This window comes from Diospyros lotus, chromosome 2 (assembly GCF_014633365.1).
Source record: "Diospyros lotus cultivar Yz01 chromosome 2, ASM1463336v1, whole genome shotgun sequence".
NCBI lineage: Eukaryota > Viridiplantae > Streptophyta > Magnoliopsida > Ericales > Ebenaceae > Diospyros > Diospyros lotus.
Window position 1 is genome coordinate 10,320,862 of NC_068339.1, and position 16,416 is coordinate 10,337,277.

At 34.5% G+C, this 16,416-nt stretch overlaps 2 protein-coding genes and 1 long non-coding RNA gene across 3 annotated transcripts; 1 reads left to right on the forward strand and 2 right to left on the reverse strand.

The window, feature by feature from the left end:
- Nucleotides 1–397: 397 nt before the first annotated feature.
- On the forward strand, nucleotides 398–11,488 carry LOC127793796 (beta-galactosidase 15-like). Its single transcript, XM_052324529.1, has 18 exons — nucleotides 398–421; nucleotides 7,162–7,251; nucleotides 7,401–7,609; nucleotides 7,759–7,825; nucleotides 7,912–8,004; nucleotides 8,083–8,226; nucleotides 8,336–8,424; nucleotides 8,517–8,622; nucleotides 8,713–8,800; nucleotides 8,879–8,997; nucleotides 9,275–9,436; nucleotides 9,522–9,715; nucleotides 9,876–9,979; nucleotides 10,057–10,166; nucleotides 10,249–10,476; nucleotides 10,627–10,841; nucleotides 10,926–11,202; nucleotides 11,321–11,488. The coding sequence occupies exons 1-18, from the start codon at nucleotides 398–400 to the stop codon at nucleotides 11,426–11,428; spliced, it is 2,427 nt and encodes an 808-aa protein (XP_052180489.1). The 3' UTR covers nucleotides 11,429–11,488.
- LOC127793798 (uncharacterized) lies at nucleotides 9,084–11,403 on the reverse strand. Its single transcript, XR_008021493.1, has 3 exons — nucleotides 11,268–11,403; nucleotides 10,930–11,193; nucleotides 9,084–10,294 (listed from the first exon to the last, which is right to left on the reverse strand). It is a non-coding gene; the product is annotated as an uncharacterized LOC127793798 (long non-coding RNA).
- A 1,276-nt stretch (nucleotides 11,489–12,764) lies between the features above and the next one.
- Nucleotides 12,765–13,362, reverse strand: LOC127793797 (ethylene-responsive transcription factor ERF016-like). Its single transcript, XM_052324530.1, has one exon. It carries the CDS (start codon nucleotides 13,334–13,336, stop codon nucleotides 13,013–13,015), a length of 324 nt encoding a protein of 107 aa, XP_052180490.1. The 5' UTR covers nucleotides 13,337–13,362; the 3' UTR covers nucleotides 12,765–13,012.
- Between the last annotated feature and the right edge of the window lie 3,054 nt (nucleotides 13,363–16,416).

The window sequence follows — 16,416 nt, forward strand, 5'->3', positions numbered from 1 at the left end:
TCGACCCAAACATGAGAGTTATGATATTAAGTGCATTGCATACATACATGAGCATTAAATGTTTTATTTTCTTTACTTAAATGATTCATCATTGAACTTGGGCTTTGCCCTTAGAATATTCAAACGTTCCAGATGGAGATTGTAGCAGAAACGAGGATGAATAAGGCATGAAATGTCACTTAGCAAAGTACATGATGAGTTATATGATTAGTTGAATGTATGTTATGTAACTTATGTATTTAAATTATGCTACTTCGAATTCTGAACGTTTTGAGAAATGATGATGTAGAATCTTATTTAGGGTTAATGTTAGTTGAGAACTTATGTTATGTATTAAAACATGTTGAGAAATTTATGTTCCCGTGATGTAAGTACTGAATTATGATTAAATGTTATTATGTTAGATTCGATTCTAGCTTCCGCATTAAATATTTATGATGATTCTCCTTGGAGATAAATGAATGGAGCTTTTGGGATATATTTAAAGAGTGATATGATTTAGCAATAGTTTTATTTAAAAAAAAAAAATTATCCCAGAATTATCTTGAGTTTTAACGTGCTCGGAAAACGGGAGGTTACATCGTCAATGGTGTTTGGACGCTAATCGCGAGGGGAACGTGATTAGATATCCTTATTCTAAGAATATCTAAGCAGTTTATAGTGTCGTAATCCAGCATGTAGTTGCTTTGGGACCTGTTCATCTTCGTGATATTATGTCAGAGGAAAATGTTATTGCTACGGGTTGGGGAAGTCCCATTAGATAATTTGGCCAATCTTTCTGGCGTTTCCAATGATGCATCAACAATTAGGTCTCCTAATGATGATGGCGATTTTGATGAGGCTCTACATCTTTTTCTTCCCCTTCCAACGATGAGCAGAGGGAAAGGAGATCTAAATTTCATGAGGAGTCTCATTTGCAAACATCCAAGTCCCAAATAGAGCAAGTTTCTCTCAAGGGTATTTTTTCTTCTTTTCCATTTCGTCTTGGTCGTAGCCTGAATTGTTATTTTTTGTAGATGCTAATTGGTTTCTCTATGATTTTAAAAAGATGGGTCGATTTAGTGATGCTTTTTGAAAAATAATGCTAGTAATGATGAGAGGAGGCATCAGAGGGTTAAAGGTGAAGGCCCTAGCAAATGATCTTGACTTCTTGCGACAGTGCTACCTCTACTCCACTCGTGTTTGAGGCTATTTTTCTAGTGCCAGTGATTACACATTTACTTTATCTTCTTCCATCTTTTGATTTACAGACTACTCGTTCGATCCCCTCTATTAATATTTTTGGCTCCCTAGTATCGCCCATTCTCAACTCAAATCTTCGTTCTAGTTCCTGGGATTCTTGTGACACTATGGAAGTTGAGGCTAGTCCTTTTAGCTCATTCCATGGTTGAGCTACTCTAAATGAGGGCTTTCGAGAGACTAGGTAGAATACAATCATCCTCGCTTATTCTTCTGGAAAGACCAACGAGTACTTGCTTTGGAGAGGGCTCTTGGGGATTATCCACCTATCTTTCTTAAGGTTCCTATGGTGTAGTCCCATCTTATTCGCTTAGAGGACGGTTGACGTTTAAGGGGCAACCATTTTCAAGCATATCTAATGGATATAGATTCTATGGATGATTCAGGGATACGTGCTCATCTCATATATTCTACGACTTTCCTAGTTACCTCGATGGGTTGGAGCATTATATCATCCAGGTAAATACATTTTACTTATTCCATTGCCTTCTTCCTTTATCGTATCATTTTTTTTTCAAAAGAGGGTTCCCTCATTGCTTCTCAATCCTTTGAGAGAACTAGTTTTGTCAAAGGATTCTTGTGATCCTTCACACTTGGTATCTATGTGTGTTCGAAGAGAATTTTATGATGGATGAATCTTGAATGTTGAGTTAGATTGATGTGTTTGAGTGAGTTTAAAGGTTGTTTTTCATATCCTGTATGTGTTTAAGGTTAGCTTTTTAAATGACTCGTGGGCATCTGCACAAGTTGTCGTTTTAATTTGTTTCATGTGTACATCAAGGTTAGCCACAAAGGTCCTTTGGACATCTTAGTGGGTTTTTTTTATTATTCATTCACATGTGCTTGTGTCGATTCCTTTGTTCGTCAATACAAGTGACCTCTGAGCATCTTAACTACCTTCTTAATTTTCCATCTATGTGTGCACCATGTGGGTCCAAGTTTTGTCAAGGTGAGGATTTGTGGGCATCTTAATGGGTTTTGGTCATTTACATGTGTCTAGGGTGAGTGCTTAGTTTGCCGACATAAGTGACCCTCGAATATCTTAATAAGCTTTCTTAATTTTTTATTGGTGTGTGCATTATGCAGGTCCAAGTTTCATTAATGAAAGGATCCATGGGCATCTTAATGGGTCTTGGTCATCCACGTGTGTTTAAGGTGTGTCCTTTGTTTATCGATGTAGGTGACCCCCATGCACCTTAATGGGCCTTCTTAATTTCTCATTAGTCTGTGCACTTTGTGAGTCCAAGTTTCATCAAACGCAAGGATCCATGGGCATCTTAACAAGTCTTGGCCATCTGCGTGTGTCTGAGGTGAGTCATTAGTTCGTTGATGCAAGTGACCCCCAACCATCTTAATGTGCCTTTTTACTGTGATGATCCTATGCGATAAACTTGATTAGGGTTTGACCGTAGTAGGTAGTGTTGGTCTTTTACGGTATGCCTTACTCAAGAGGATGGGTGAATTTCATAATTAATTTTTTTTCCTTTTAATAAATATTCTTGATTAGTGATTTTATTTAAAAATATATATTTGATAAATACAATTAATTATGTTTGAAATTAATAATTAATGCAAGCTACAAGATATAACAAAAATAAATAATATGAGGCACAACACAATTTATAGTAGTTCGGTGTTTCCACACACACACACACCTAATCCACTCTCTTAAAGTCTAACCACCCTTGAGTTTCTACTAAATCAAGATCACCAAGATTTCCACACTAGCTCACATTGAAAACTAGATATACACCTAGATTACAACGGGTTCTAGGCAACCACTACACCAAGATTTTTTTCCTATCTTATATTGGAAACTAAATTCATTTAGATTTTAATGGTTCTAGAAAACCTATATAATATCCTCAATAATAATTTAAATATTTACAAATAATTTGTCCACACTTGGACACAAATAAGCAATTAAGAACAAATTATACAAGGTAATAATATTTAAATAAATAAATAAAATTATAACCTCAAATGGAGAAATTCGGATTTAGAAAACTTGAAGAATTTTTCTCCTCTTGCCTTGTGACTATTTAGTGGATGTGTAATAATATTTTGAGAGCCTCAAATTGCTTGGATGCTTTGCTTGAGAGCGTTTGAGAGCTTTCGGGTGCTTTGGATATGTAATGAAAATATTTGAATATTAAAAAAATGAGTTTGGGGGGGTATTTATAGCCATTTTAGCCACTTTTTCAATAATAAAAAATTTGACCGTCATGACAAAAAAAACTTAGAATTATGACTTAATTAATACGTGCACTTATATAATCAAAGAAGTTTGTAAATCAATTGGCAAATAAAGGTTAGGACAAATTGGAGGTCTTGGTTTAAATCCAAGCACATTCACCTTGAGATACATATGTTATAAAAATAATATAAAAATAATTTAAAATATATTAAAAAAATATTTTTAATAGAAAATAATATTTTTGACAATACATATGATATAAAAAATATTTAATAAATTAATCTTAAAAATATATAAAAAAATAGTTTTAATAGAAAATAATATTTTTGATAATGCATATGCTATGACAATATTTTATAAATTAATTTAAAAAATATTTAAAAATATTTTTAACAAAAAATAATATTTTTGATAATACATATGCTATGAAAAAAATATTTTATAACTTAATAAAAAATAATTCGATATTACAATTAATATATTTAAGAAAAATACTATTTTTGTTAATCACAAAAAATACTATATTTTGTATATTAAAAATTCTCTTTTTGTTAATCATCAAAAGTTAATTAACATGAGCAATTTGGCTCAACAAATAGATTTTTCATGTTCAATTTGTCTAAATTCTTTATGTTATGTGTGTTACAGTGAATTTGTTTAATCCATCGCGTGTCTTAGCAATTTTGAGCTATGGCCTATGTGCACTACGATGGATCTTTTAGCTCATTGTTGTGTGTGGATTTTTTTAGTTTTGCATAGGTTTAACATTTTTGCCTTAATCAAGAAAATAATCTAATCATTTTTGCAAATTTGTAATTTTATTCAATTCTCTCAATTTTGCCAATTAGCTTCAAATTGATTCAATTAGATACAATTTTATCCAACATGTAAAATTAATTTAAAGGAAGTTTGTTCATGTTGACTTGACATGCCAAATGTCATATAATAATAATATTTATGGATCCACATATACACATAAATATATAAAAAAAACAATAAAAACAAATTGGTTGTCGTCAATAATGGCTATGGTGGAGGGCAATTGAAGATAAAAAGGCATTGGTGGTGGTGAAAAGTGTAGAGGTCGTCATTAGTGGTGGCAGAAGGCTAAGAGGTAAAGGAGTTGTTGGTTAGGGAAGACGAATTAGTCAAACAGATGGCCAATTGTTGCAACTAAAGAATAATACGGACAGTCGGAGGCACTGTTGACTGAGAAGACTAGATCAGGGAAGAAAAAACAAGAGGTCTCATCAACAGGAGAAGATTGACGATCGATCATGATGATCGAAGAAGGCACGTGATTAGTGGCGATGATTGGAAATGGTGACTGATGTAGTTTAACGACAATTGCAACTACGATGACAAGTACAAATGGATGATGACAGTCAATGATATTCAAGGGTTGAAGAGGATGGAAGAATAATTATGACATTTCAATGCGTCTTACGCGTTCTAGATAGGGTTCAATTAATTTGAAAAATCATGATTTATGGATATAATTAAAATAACAAAAAATTTGAGTAGTCACAAAAAAAAAAAAAAAAATACAAGGACAAAAATATAAGTTTGGCCATCATTTTGAGATTTTTATTTAACCATACTTTACCTATCACAACCCTGGTTAAACTAAGGTCAACTAACTTTAAGACTCAAACTCTAGTTATGTTTTTTTTTTTTACTTATATATACACGTGATTCTAAATATATTATTATTATATGACATCTGACATACAAAGCATGAACATACTCTCTTTAAATCGATTTTACATATTAGATAAAATTGTACTCAATTGAGCTAATTTAGACCTAATTTATAAAATAAAAAGAATTGGATAAAATTACAAATTTACAAAAAAAATTGAGTTATTTTCATGTTTAGCCCCATCATATATATATATTTTTTATCCTTTACCACAAGTTGATAAGGTTAAAATAACTATATGTGACATATTGTTGAACTCGTTTCTGATAACTGAATTTTAAACCTCAATATGGCACTTTCTTATCAATTTTATTTTTAATTATAAAAAATACTAGCAAGAATTAGGCTCATGTTTTATTTTTATCTCAAAAGGTATGTTTTTTTTTTTATAAATAAGAATTGTATTAAGAAAAAACCAGCACCAGGAATGTCTACAAAAAAAAAAAAAAAAAAATCAAGACATACCCCAATGCACAATGAAATCTAAAAAACTGAAAATTAACACTAAGGTCAGCATGCCAATAAATGACAGTGGATCTAAAACCAAGAAAATAAAAATACATTCGAACGAAAACTAACCAACAACTAGTCAAAATATAAGAGAAGATTATCACACTTCTCCATAGCAAAGAGCGAAAGGAACAGCAAAGGGGCTTCAGAGCATCTCCCGCTATAATAAACTCCTGAATCAAGCGATCACGGACTGGAGAGTTGTAGTTTAAAGGTAAATAGTAATATTGATAAATCTAATTATATCTTAAATTTAAATCTCATAAGTCTTAGTTGTTCCTCTGCGGGGGTTTAAAGTGATATAATTTTTTATTAGGAAAAAAAAGCTAATAATGTTCTAAGACTTCAAATAATTTTGGAGTAATTTTTAAAAACTTTTTTAATTTAACTTAGTGAATATTTTAAAAATATTAACCAAAATCCTATTATCCACAGAATAATTATATTTTATGCAGAATTAGTTATCTTAACTAATTAATTATTTATCGCAAAACATCCACTCTTATCTAGAATCCAAAACATGATCCGTTAGTTATTATCCCTTCCATCTCTTCATTTATATATGTGTGGATTTGTTTTAAATATATATTAATTATAATTTAAGTAATTTAAATATTTGATAATATGAATCGTATGATAAATAGGAGATATGAAAATAATATAATGTGCTGCACATACGAAAAAAAAAAAATATATAAGACACTATGAGTGCGTTTGATAGAGGTGGAAAATGAGGCTGGAATTCGAATTTTATGGAATTCTACTTCTTACCCCAACCCCTAAGAATTCTAAGTCCTTGATTTTAAGGAAAATTTTTACTTTTTCAACTAAGGGTGCATTTGATAGGGGTGAAAAATAAGGGTGGAATTCGAATTCTATCTAAATTTTAAGAAATTCTATCAAACAACTTTTTAATTCCATGGAATTTGAATTCTATCTTAGTTCAAAAAGTGAAGATTTTCCTTGAAATCAAGGAATTAGAATTCTTAGGGGTTGGGGTGAGAATTAGAATTCTATGAAATTGAAATTTCACTCTCATTTTCTACTTCTATCAAACGCACCCTAAGATGAAATTCAAATTCCATGGAATTAAAAAGTTGTTTGATAGAATTTCTTGAAATTTAGATGAAATTCGAATTTCACCTTTATTTTTCACCCATATCAAACGCACCCTATATGTATATATATATATATATTAATAAAATTTAAAAAAACTGTTAATTTTAATTATAAATCTTTTCAAAACATTAATAAAATTCTATTATCCATAAAATAATTATATTTATATTAGGATAATGATCTAAACGAATTATTTTCAAGAGAGCAGTCTTATCTAGAATCTAAAATATGATTTTGTTAGTTATATCCCTTTATCTATCCCTCTATATATATGCATATCAAACTCATTCATTGCATAGGTGCTTCCAGCTTTTGTTCATCTATTGAAATGGGTGCTCTAAGCTTATGTTTCATTTTCTTCTTAGCTTTCTGTCCCTTAATATTGGCTGTGGAGGTTTCTCACGATGGGAGGGCGATCACCATAGATGGTGAACGTAAGATTTTGCTTTCAGGTTCCATTCACTATCCGAGAAGCACTGCGAATGTAAGCTAATTTATATATTGTGATTATTATGTTATGTTCTTTGATTCTTGTAACATCAATTTTTGTTTTACTTCATGTTTATGTTATGTTCATTCAACTCTTAGTCTAATTATTATGCTTATATTGATATAATGATTGATTAATTTCAGATGTGGCCTGATTTGATTAAGAAATCAAAAGAAGGAGGGTTGGATGCTATTGAGACTTATGTTTTCTGGAATGCTCATGAGCCTGTCCGTCGTCAATATGATTTTAGTGGTAATCTTGATCTCATAAGGTTCATCAAAGCCATTGAAGCTGAAGGACTCTATGTTGTTCTTCGCATTGGACCTTATGTTTGTGCTGAATGGAACTATGGGTAAACTTTATTCTTATAATGCACACATATCATCTTTATCCATATGTGTAGATCGAGTTGATATTAATAATTGTTAATTATTTAGGACATGTATATACGTTTTGAATATATTAGTTAATTATGTTTTATTTGTAAATTTATTTGATTAGAGGGTTACCAGTGTGGCTTCACAATTTGCCTGGTGTTGAGCTTCGAACTGCTAACACCGTGTTCATGGTAATGATACGAACTCTTTTCTAAGTTGTTTTAATCTTAAGATTTAGAATATCAAATTTAACTCCTTTTATTTTGGATTTTTGCAGAACGAGATGCAAAATTTTACAAGCTTGATAGTTGATATGGTTAAAAAGGAGAAGCTATTTGCATCACAAGGAGGGCCTATTATACTTGCTCAGGTGTTTGTGGTTAATTAATTATTTTAGTGTTTTTATCAAATTTAATTATGTTATTTTATTTACACTCATTATATATAGCTTGAGAATGAGTATGGCAATGTGATGGCATCTTACGGAGCTGCTGGAAAAGCTTATATTGATTGGTGCGCCAATATGGCTGAATCATTTGATGTAGGAGTTCCATGGATTATGTGCCAACAGAGTGACGCTCCTGAGCCTATGGTACTCTATTACTCTATATATATATATATATTTTTATTTAATTATATAGATAAAATATTATGTAATGACTTTTGGGTTTTTTTTTTTTATTGGTTCTTACTTTAAATAGATAAACACATGTAATGGTTGGTATTGTGATTCATTCACACCAAACAATCCCAACAGCCCCAAAATGTGGACTGAGAATTGGACCGGATGGTTAGTGTTTTTTTATTTCTCTAATGATGGTTAAATAATATTTGAATATATATATATATTTTAATGAGTTAATTTATTTTTTTATATTTTAGGTTTAAGAGCTGGGGTGGTAAGGATCCACTTAGAACTGCAGAGGATCTCGCCTTTTCTGTTGCACGGTTCTTTCAATTTGGAGGCACATTTCAAAATTATTACATGGTTTGTATATAATTATTATTCATTATTTTTTCTTTTTTATTCTAAAGATATATATTCATAATTTCTTCTTTTTTTATTTTAATTTTGTAGTACCATGGCGGGACTAATTTTGGAAGATCAGCTGGCGGGCCATATATTACTACATCATATGATTACGATGCTCCCATTGATGAATTTGGTAATTGAAACGAACTTAAATTAGATGTTTAATTTTGATTATCGATTTTTTTTCCTATGATTTGATTTGTTTTTTTAGGCAATTTGAATCAACCCAAATGGGGACACTTGAAGGAGCTTCATCGTGTTCTGAAATCGATAGAGAACCCTCTTACTCATGGAAATATCTCCCATGTTGACATGGGCAATGGTCTCACGGTGAGTTTTGTTTATTTTTCATCAATAGTAGCTACTAAATACAAATTTTATTCGATAAAGATGTCAAATCGACTTGAATTGGTAGATATATATTGTCTACTCCCACTCTCAGTTTCGGCCATGCGAGTTTTGGGCCTTGAGACCCCGTATAGCATGATTAGACCCAAGGGCCCAAATTGTACGGGCCAAATCGGTCCATTTGACAATATAAATATATATATATTTTCGGTGACATTTATATTACTTTTGAGTTACCGACGGTTTTGGGCTCTTGCAGGCGACAACTTACTCGACCGACGAAACATCAGCCTGCTTCTTCGGCAACGCGAATACTACGGATGACGCCATTGTCGCCGTCCTGGGAAAGGAATTCACCGTTCCGGCTTGGTCTGTGAGCATTCTTCCGGATTGCATCCATGAAGAATACAACACGGCAAAGGTAAAACCAAAAAAAGACTCATCTTATTGACTCGATTTTTGGAAACCACGACGCTTGTTAATAGAATGCACGTTTTTATACATAGGTAAACGCCCAAACTTCTGTGAGAGTGAAGAAGACGAGCCCCGCCGAGAGCGAACCAGAACGTCTCAGCTGGAAGTGGCGGCCAGAGAACACAGACGATACAATTCTTCTTGGAAAGGGCCATCTGTCCTTGAATCAACTTGTGGATCAGAAATCCATTAATGATGTCAGCGATTATCTATGGTACATGACAAGGTAATTAATTTCACATGGTTTTTGCTGTGATTTTGGTGCTGGCCCATTCAGCAGATTTGAGTCCGCGAAGAGGGGCTGAAATCAATTTCCGTTTTGCTTATTTATTTATTTGGATTTTTCCGGCATGCTAAACTCATTTTAATCGGATCTCATCATTCAGTGTTAGCATCAAGGAAGATGATCCAATATGGAGTCATAATTTGAGTGTTAGAGTGAATGGCACTGGCCACGTACTTCATGCTTTTGTCAATAGTGAACTCGTTGGTAAGTAATTATTTTGGATGCATAAATGTCAGTGAATCCCTCCATTTTGATCAATTTTTCATGCTGTTCTTGCACAGGATCTCGATGGGATACATATGGAGTTTTCAACTCCGTCTTTGAGGAGAAAGTGAAACTGAAACCCGGCAAAAACCAGATCACATTGCTCAGCGCCACCGTTGGATTTCCGGTATATGATTTGAAAGCAAAACTAGATTGATCTTCAGCAAATTGATCAGAATGATTGATTTCTCTCTCTTTTCTTGGAGCAGAATTACGGGCCTTTATTCGATGTCGTGGCCTCCGGATTACCTGGTCCTGTTGAAATTGTTGGGAGGAAGGATGATGAGACAATTATAAAGGATCTGTCACACCATAAATGGACATACAGAGTTGGATTACATGGCGAGGAAGACAAGCTCTACAGTTTGGATTCACGCTATGCTTCTAAATGGCAAGCTGATAATCTACCAACCCAGAGAATGTTCACTTGGTACAAGGTAATCAAACTAGAAATTTCTTGTTTCAATGATGTGTATATATATATATATATATTTAAGCATGACGAACAATAACCCAAGTTCTATGTTGGGCATGACCCTCACTCAATCCCGACTACTAATTCAAATATTGTTGGTGTGTGGAACCAGACAACCTTCAAGGCTCCTCTGGGAACAGACCCAGTGGTGGTGGATTTGCAGGGTTTGGGCAAAGGCCATGCTTGGGTTAACGGCAACAGCATTGGCCGGTACTGGCCAAGTTTCCTAGCGGCGGAAGATGGTTGCAGCTTGGAGGCTTGTGACTACCGCGGCACATATGACAACAACAAGTGCGTCACGAATTGCGGCCAACCCACTCAGAGATGGTGAGTACTATAAAGCCCTAGATAGACATTGACTTGCGAGATATAGCTGGTCACATATAATATTGATGGACTGGGTTTTATCAGGTACCATGTTCCGCGGTCTTTTCTGAACGATGATGAGAACACGTTGGTGCTGTTCGAAGAATTTGGAGGTAACCCATCGCTGGTGAAGTTCCAAACAATTAGCCCGGAAACTGTGTGTGGAAAAGCCTATGAGAACAAAACCCTGGAGCTCTCGTGCGAGGGCCGGCCCATTTCGGCCATCCGTTTCGCGAGCTTCGGCGACTCCAATGGCGCTTGCGGGGCGCTTGCCAAAGGCAGCTGCGAAGGAGTAAACGATGCCATCTCCATCCTGCAAAAAGTAATTAATGAAATTCTTCTTTTGGCTTTGATTTATTCAATTCCAAAATCAAATTAATTCTGGACCTTGATCAAGGATTCTGATCTTTTGTTTTGTGGGTATGAAAATTAATTTGCAGGCCTGCGTTGGAAAGGAGAGTTGTTCGATTCGAGCCTCGGAAGAGATTTTCGGATCAACGAGCTGTAACGGCGTTGCCAAGAAGCTGGTCGTGGAGGCTGGCTGTTAGATACTTCATTTATTTATGTTTATTAGCCATTTCTTAGGAAATAATGGAACTAGGCAAGTATTGGATGTACAGTGAGTATTTTCTTGAGGAAGTGGCACTATAAATAATTAAGTAAATAATAAAATATCCATGTTTATGTTTATCTTTCTGTTCTTCTTTGCTTGGCGTATGCATGTTTATTTCCACTTCATATATATTGTCGATATTTAATATACATTTTTTTATTATTACAATAAGTAAATTAAGCAATGCAGTTAATACACTGTCGCATTGTTTTAGTTTTACGCAATCTAACTATAAAAAAATAGTATTAGAATTACTCAATCTGGAAAACTCTAGTAGTTTCTATTTAAATTTATATGTTAGTCCAAATAAAGAGAAAATTATGAAGTTACATACATGCTCTCCCTCTTAACAAGTCTCAAGGGTACTTATTTTTATCCTAAATATTTTGCATCTTCATCCCGCATAGACACTTTCATATTTGTTTCTTAATATAGGATTTCTTTTTGTTAAAGTAAAATATATATGACTATATTTCTCAAAAATTATTTTTCCCGACCCAACTTTAGCTAATCAGAAGAATATGTTTTATTTTCCAAGTGAATATATAATTGCTTGTTTTATTTTGAAAACTCTTCTTGAAATAAATTTAATAAATGGTTATAATATATTATAAAGTTGTAATGTAATTTTATAAATTTTGAATCAAGACTCTTTTAACTTAAATTTAATTAGGTTAATTGAATTGAGTTGGTTCACTAATCGTTTGCTAGCTCTACCAGGCCCCGCAACCCATTTTTCTCTTTTATTTGAATGTTGAATCTTCTGGGCCCTTTCTTATAAGAAGAAGCCCACCACTCTCTAAATACCCTTGGGCCTTTCACGGTTTCATGACCTCCCGTTCGTTGATAAGGTTCCAAATAATTGGCCCAGGGACTGTTTGGGGAAATGCCTTTTAAGGAACCATAGGTGCAATGGTGTTTGTGGGGGTGGGGCACTTGCAAAAGGTCGTCGCCGAGCAGGAAATTATGCCAAAATGTAATTATAACTCAATTCTCTGCTTTGATTTCTTTAATTTCATTATCACAGATTCGAGTCTTCCCCAAGAATTTCATTCTTTTGTTTTGTAAGCACCCAAAATTGCAGGCCTGCGTCGGAAAAGAGATTTACTTGCTCACTTCAATCTTTAATTTTAGCCCTTTCTTAGGAAATACGGAAACTAGTTTTAGATTCGGTAGAACAAGTTCATGTTAGCTTTCATCCTTTTTCATGGATCTCCCATTATATAAGTTTTTTTAAGTTAAAGGCGAGCTTTATCCGACAACATCGACAATGAAAAAACAAAAATTTTCAGAATTCATCTTTTCTACAGTACACGCCATCGAGTCGATCAATCCTCAAAAAAATTCTCAGTTGTAGCCGTAAGAAATCTAATATCAACTGTAAATACAAATTGTTCGATGCCATATTATTGCCTGTGTCCTAGAGATATAATATATATATATATATATAGATTTATATGTTCTATCTAAGCACTACTGAACTTCTTCAGAAACTCCACTTACCGCCGGCGGAGGTATATCATGCGGGGACCCGGTGAGCATGCTGGGACGCGGCAACCTGAATCTCGTACGGCGAAAGCTCCGACGCCGACGGAATATCCGGCGGGTCGTTGGGGAAATTGAGGGCGGCGCCCGGGCCTCGGAGGCAGAATACGGCGGCGTCGTAGGCCCTGGCTGCCTCCTCCGCCGTGCCGTACGATCCCAACCAGATCCTCTCTCGGCTGTTGGGCTGCCGGACTTCGGCCACCCACTTGCCCCACTTCCTCATCCTCACGCCCTTGTAGCAGCCGTTGCTATCACCGGCGGCGAACCCTTTCCCTCTTCTCGCCGGTGGCCTTACCATCTTCGTCTCCGCGAATAGGTATATCGATCATCGCAAGCTCTCTCACATATATTTATATATATATAAATACATATAATCGTGGCAGGAGTTAGTCGGTGGACACGTGGATCTGGTATTGCCTGCCACGGAGGCAAGTAGGACGACCAGCGGAGGAGAACAAGGAATGTGTGACGGGTGGAGATCGATGCACTAATTTGTGCCCTACACGTGTGGGTGTTAACGGTGACGTGGCTTAAAAGTGGACGCGTCGAGCAACATCTGGAAAGTTCTAAGGAAGTGGGGGCCTAATGTGGACCGTCCCTCAGAAAGTCTACTCTCGGCGACTGTGTGCGACTATGTTCTTTTTACAGGTTTTTAGATATATCGTATATTAAATTAATAATATATATTGTAAATTATTAATATCATACTGAGTAATAATTTAAACATCACTTACAACCTAATAAAAAAATTATGGTAAATTTCACATAAAATTTCTAAGATTTAATTAAAAAACAATTATATTTTTAAAAATGTGATAAATATTTTTTGACGTTAATTCTCACATACTTTTTACAGGTTTTTAGATCTATCGTATATTAAATTAATAATATATATTGTAAATTATTAATATCATACTGAGTAATAATTTAAACATCACTTACAATCTAATAAAAAAATTATGGTAAATTTCACATAAAATTTCTAAGATTTAATTAAAAAACACTTATATTTTAAAAATGTGATAAATATTTTTTGACATTAATTCTCACATAACACATCCTTACCATTAAACTAATAGTTAATTTTGTTAAAATTCTCAAAATATTTTCCTTTCTTTATTCTCTTTTAGATAGAGATTGTTAATTTAATAAAAAGGCAACAGATGTTTTGGAGAGTATGTCAAAGAATCGGCTAAAAAATGTGTTCTATTTCCAGAGTATACAGTTTATATATAAAATAATATAATCAATTTTTCTTAATTCTAATGCTAAGACAATGTGATCCACAATTAGTGGAGTTTGACTTTCATCTAGAAAGAAAAGTAAATATATACATATTAATTATAAATATAATTCTCAACACTTTCCCTCAAGTTGAGAAGTGAATATCATGAAGTCCCAACTTATCTCGAAGTACCATAATCCTTTCCTAATGCCTTCGTAAAGACAGTAGCTAGCTGAAAACATATAGGCGTTTACTCGGACCAGCTTGCAACTTTTCTTAAACTATATGATAATCTATTTCAATGTGTTTTGTACATTTATGGAAGACAGGATTTACTGTAATGTGTAAAGTCGCTTGGTTGTCACATAATAATTGTGTAGGTGTAATACCTCGCTTTTCTCTTACCGAGTGTGTCACTATGCTGGGATCCAAAATATACATAAATTATTTTTTTCTTTCTTTCTCGGTACATAACTTAACCTTAAGTACCGAATTCCAAACAAAACTCCCAGCAAATTATTAAAAATGCGGAAGCGATAATCGAAACCTGATATGGTATATAATCAATTCACTTTATTTATAACATAAGAATTCGTACCATAGTTAACATCATATCCTCAATATTGAAATACATAAATACATGGAGATTTCATAATATTCTAACAAGGCCAATCATCAATAAAGCATCAGCTAAAATATCTCCGAGACAACTTGCTGAATCATCGGTCACGCCATTATGTGCCGTCATATCTCAACCTGCTCCTTGCCCTAACTGCAAGTCTAAAACTGGAACGTTGAATGTTCCAGGGGCATAACCCATTAGAAGATGAAACTTTTAGTGAGGGTCCAAAACATATATATATGAATGCATGATGCGATAACATGAACAACATTTACCCTTAGTGTAACTTCTCTAACCCACAGGCTCGGCTAAGAATTCTAGGCAAATCCCGAACCTCTGTAGGATAAGCCTAACGTTATTCCTTTAACGCCCTTAGGGAATTACAGCTACACTCTGGGGGCGACATCTCATTCCCATGCACAAAAATCAATGTGACAATAATATAGTGCCATGCAGATATCACGACTTTCCATGCAATATGACAAATGAATATTGCATTCATAAATAGCATGCATATATAACAATCATATCATAAATATAAGTTTTTGTGAAAATACCACTCATCTTTGTCCAAAGATCAAGATATCTCGAAAAGCGTGCATCACCTCGATATGCATACCCCACCTCGATTCTCGTGCTAACTCTCAAAAGTTGCACCAATCACATCATCTCAATCACCTCAATTATAAAATAATATTTAATCACTAAATATCCTCAATATTCCATTTATTTTCTATTTTCCTTTTAAAAATCTCAATAAATACCTCAGGACTATTTTCTCAAATCTATCTTCACAAGAAATCATAATATGCTATGAACTTCAAAAGAAAAAAATACTGGACTTACTCGGATATTGCGTTTTCATGCAAAACGAGGCTCTTTGGCTCTAAAATAGAGACATCAGGAATCCCATATCTCAATCTTTTTACACGGACCTCCGTAAAATATTTTTCTCGATTTTCCCAACATTTTTGCAGAATTTTCTCGAGCCCCACGCGCCTGCACTTGCTAGGGCGACTAGGGCGTGCGTGAAGCACCTTGCGTGACTAGCACGCGCCGGTCGTCTTCTCCGGTGACGGTGGTGCCGACGATCGGAGAAAACCATGCCATATTCAAGCCCTCTTCCATTCGATCCTCTTGGCCAAGTTTGAGCTTCAAAGGAGCACCGAAAGACCTCCCATCGGGCGTTTGAAGTCTCGGATCAACTGCCCGCCTCCAAACTCTAGCGAAGCCCAAAACCTCTTCAAACCTCGACCAAAATGCATCAAACTCTCCAGAATCCATCTACACCTCATGGGCTTCAAAAGCCCTATGGTTTTGGCCTCCAATTCGTTCAAAACAACAGCCGATTTCAAGCTTCATTTCTTTAAAACTTTCGGCCGCAAGAACGCCTATTTATAGGCAAAACCGAGCATCCAAATGCTTTTGGCCGCTTAATCCATCACCCTTAGAGGCTAAACCTCCCCCAGATTGACCTCGAGGCAGCCCTTGCTGACCAAGAAATTGACTTGCAGGTGTCGCAACCAACTTT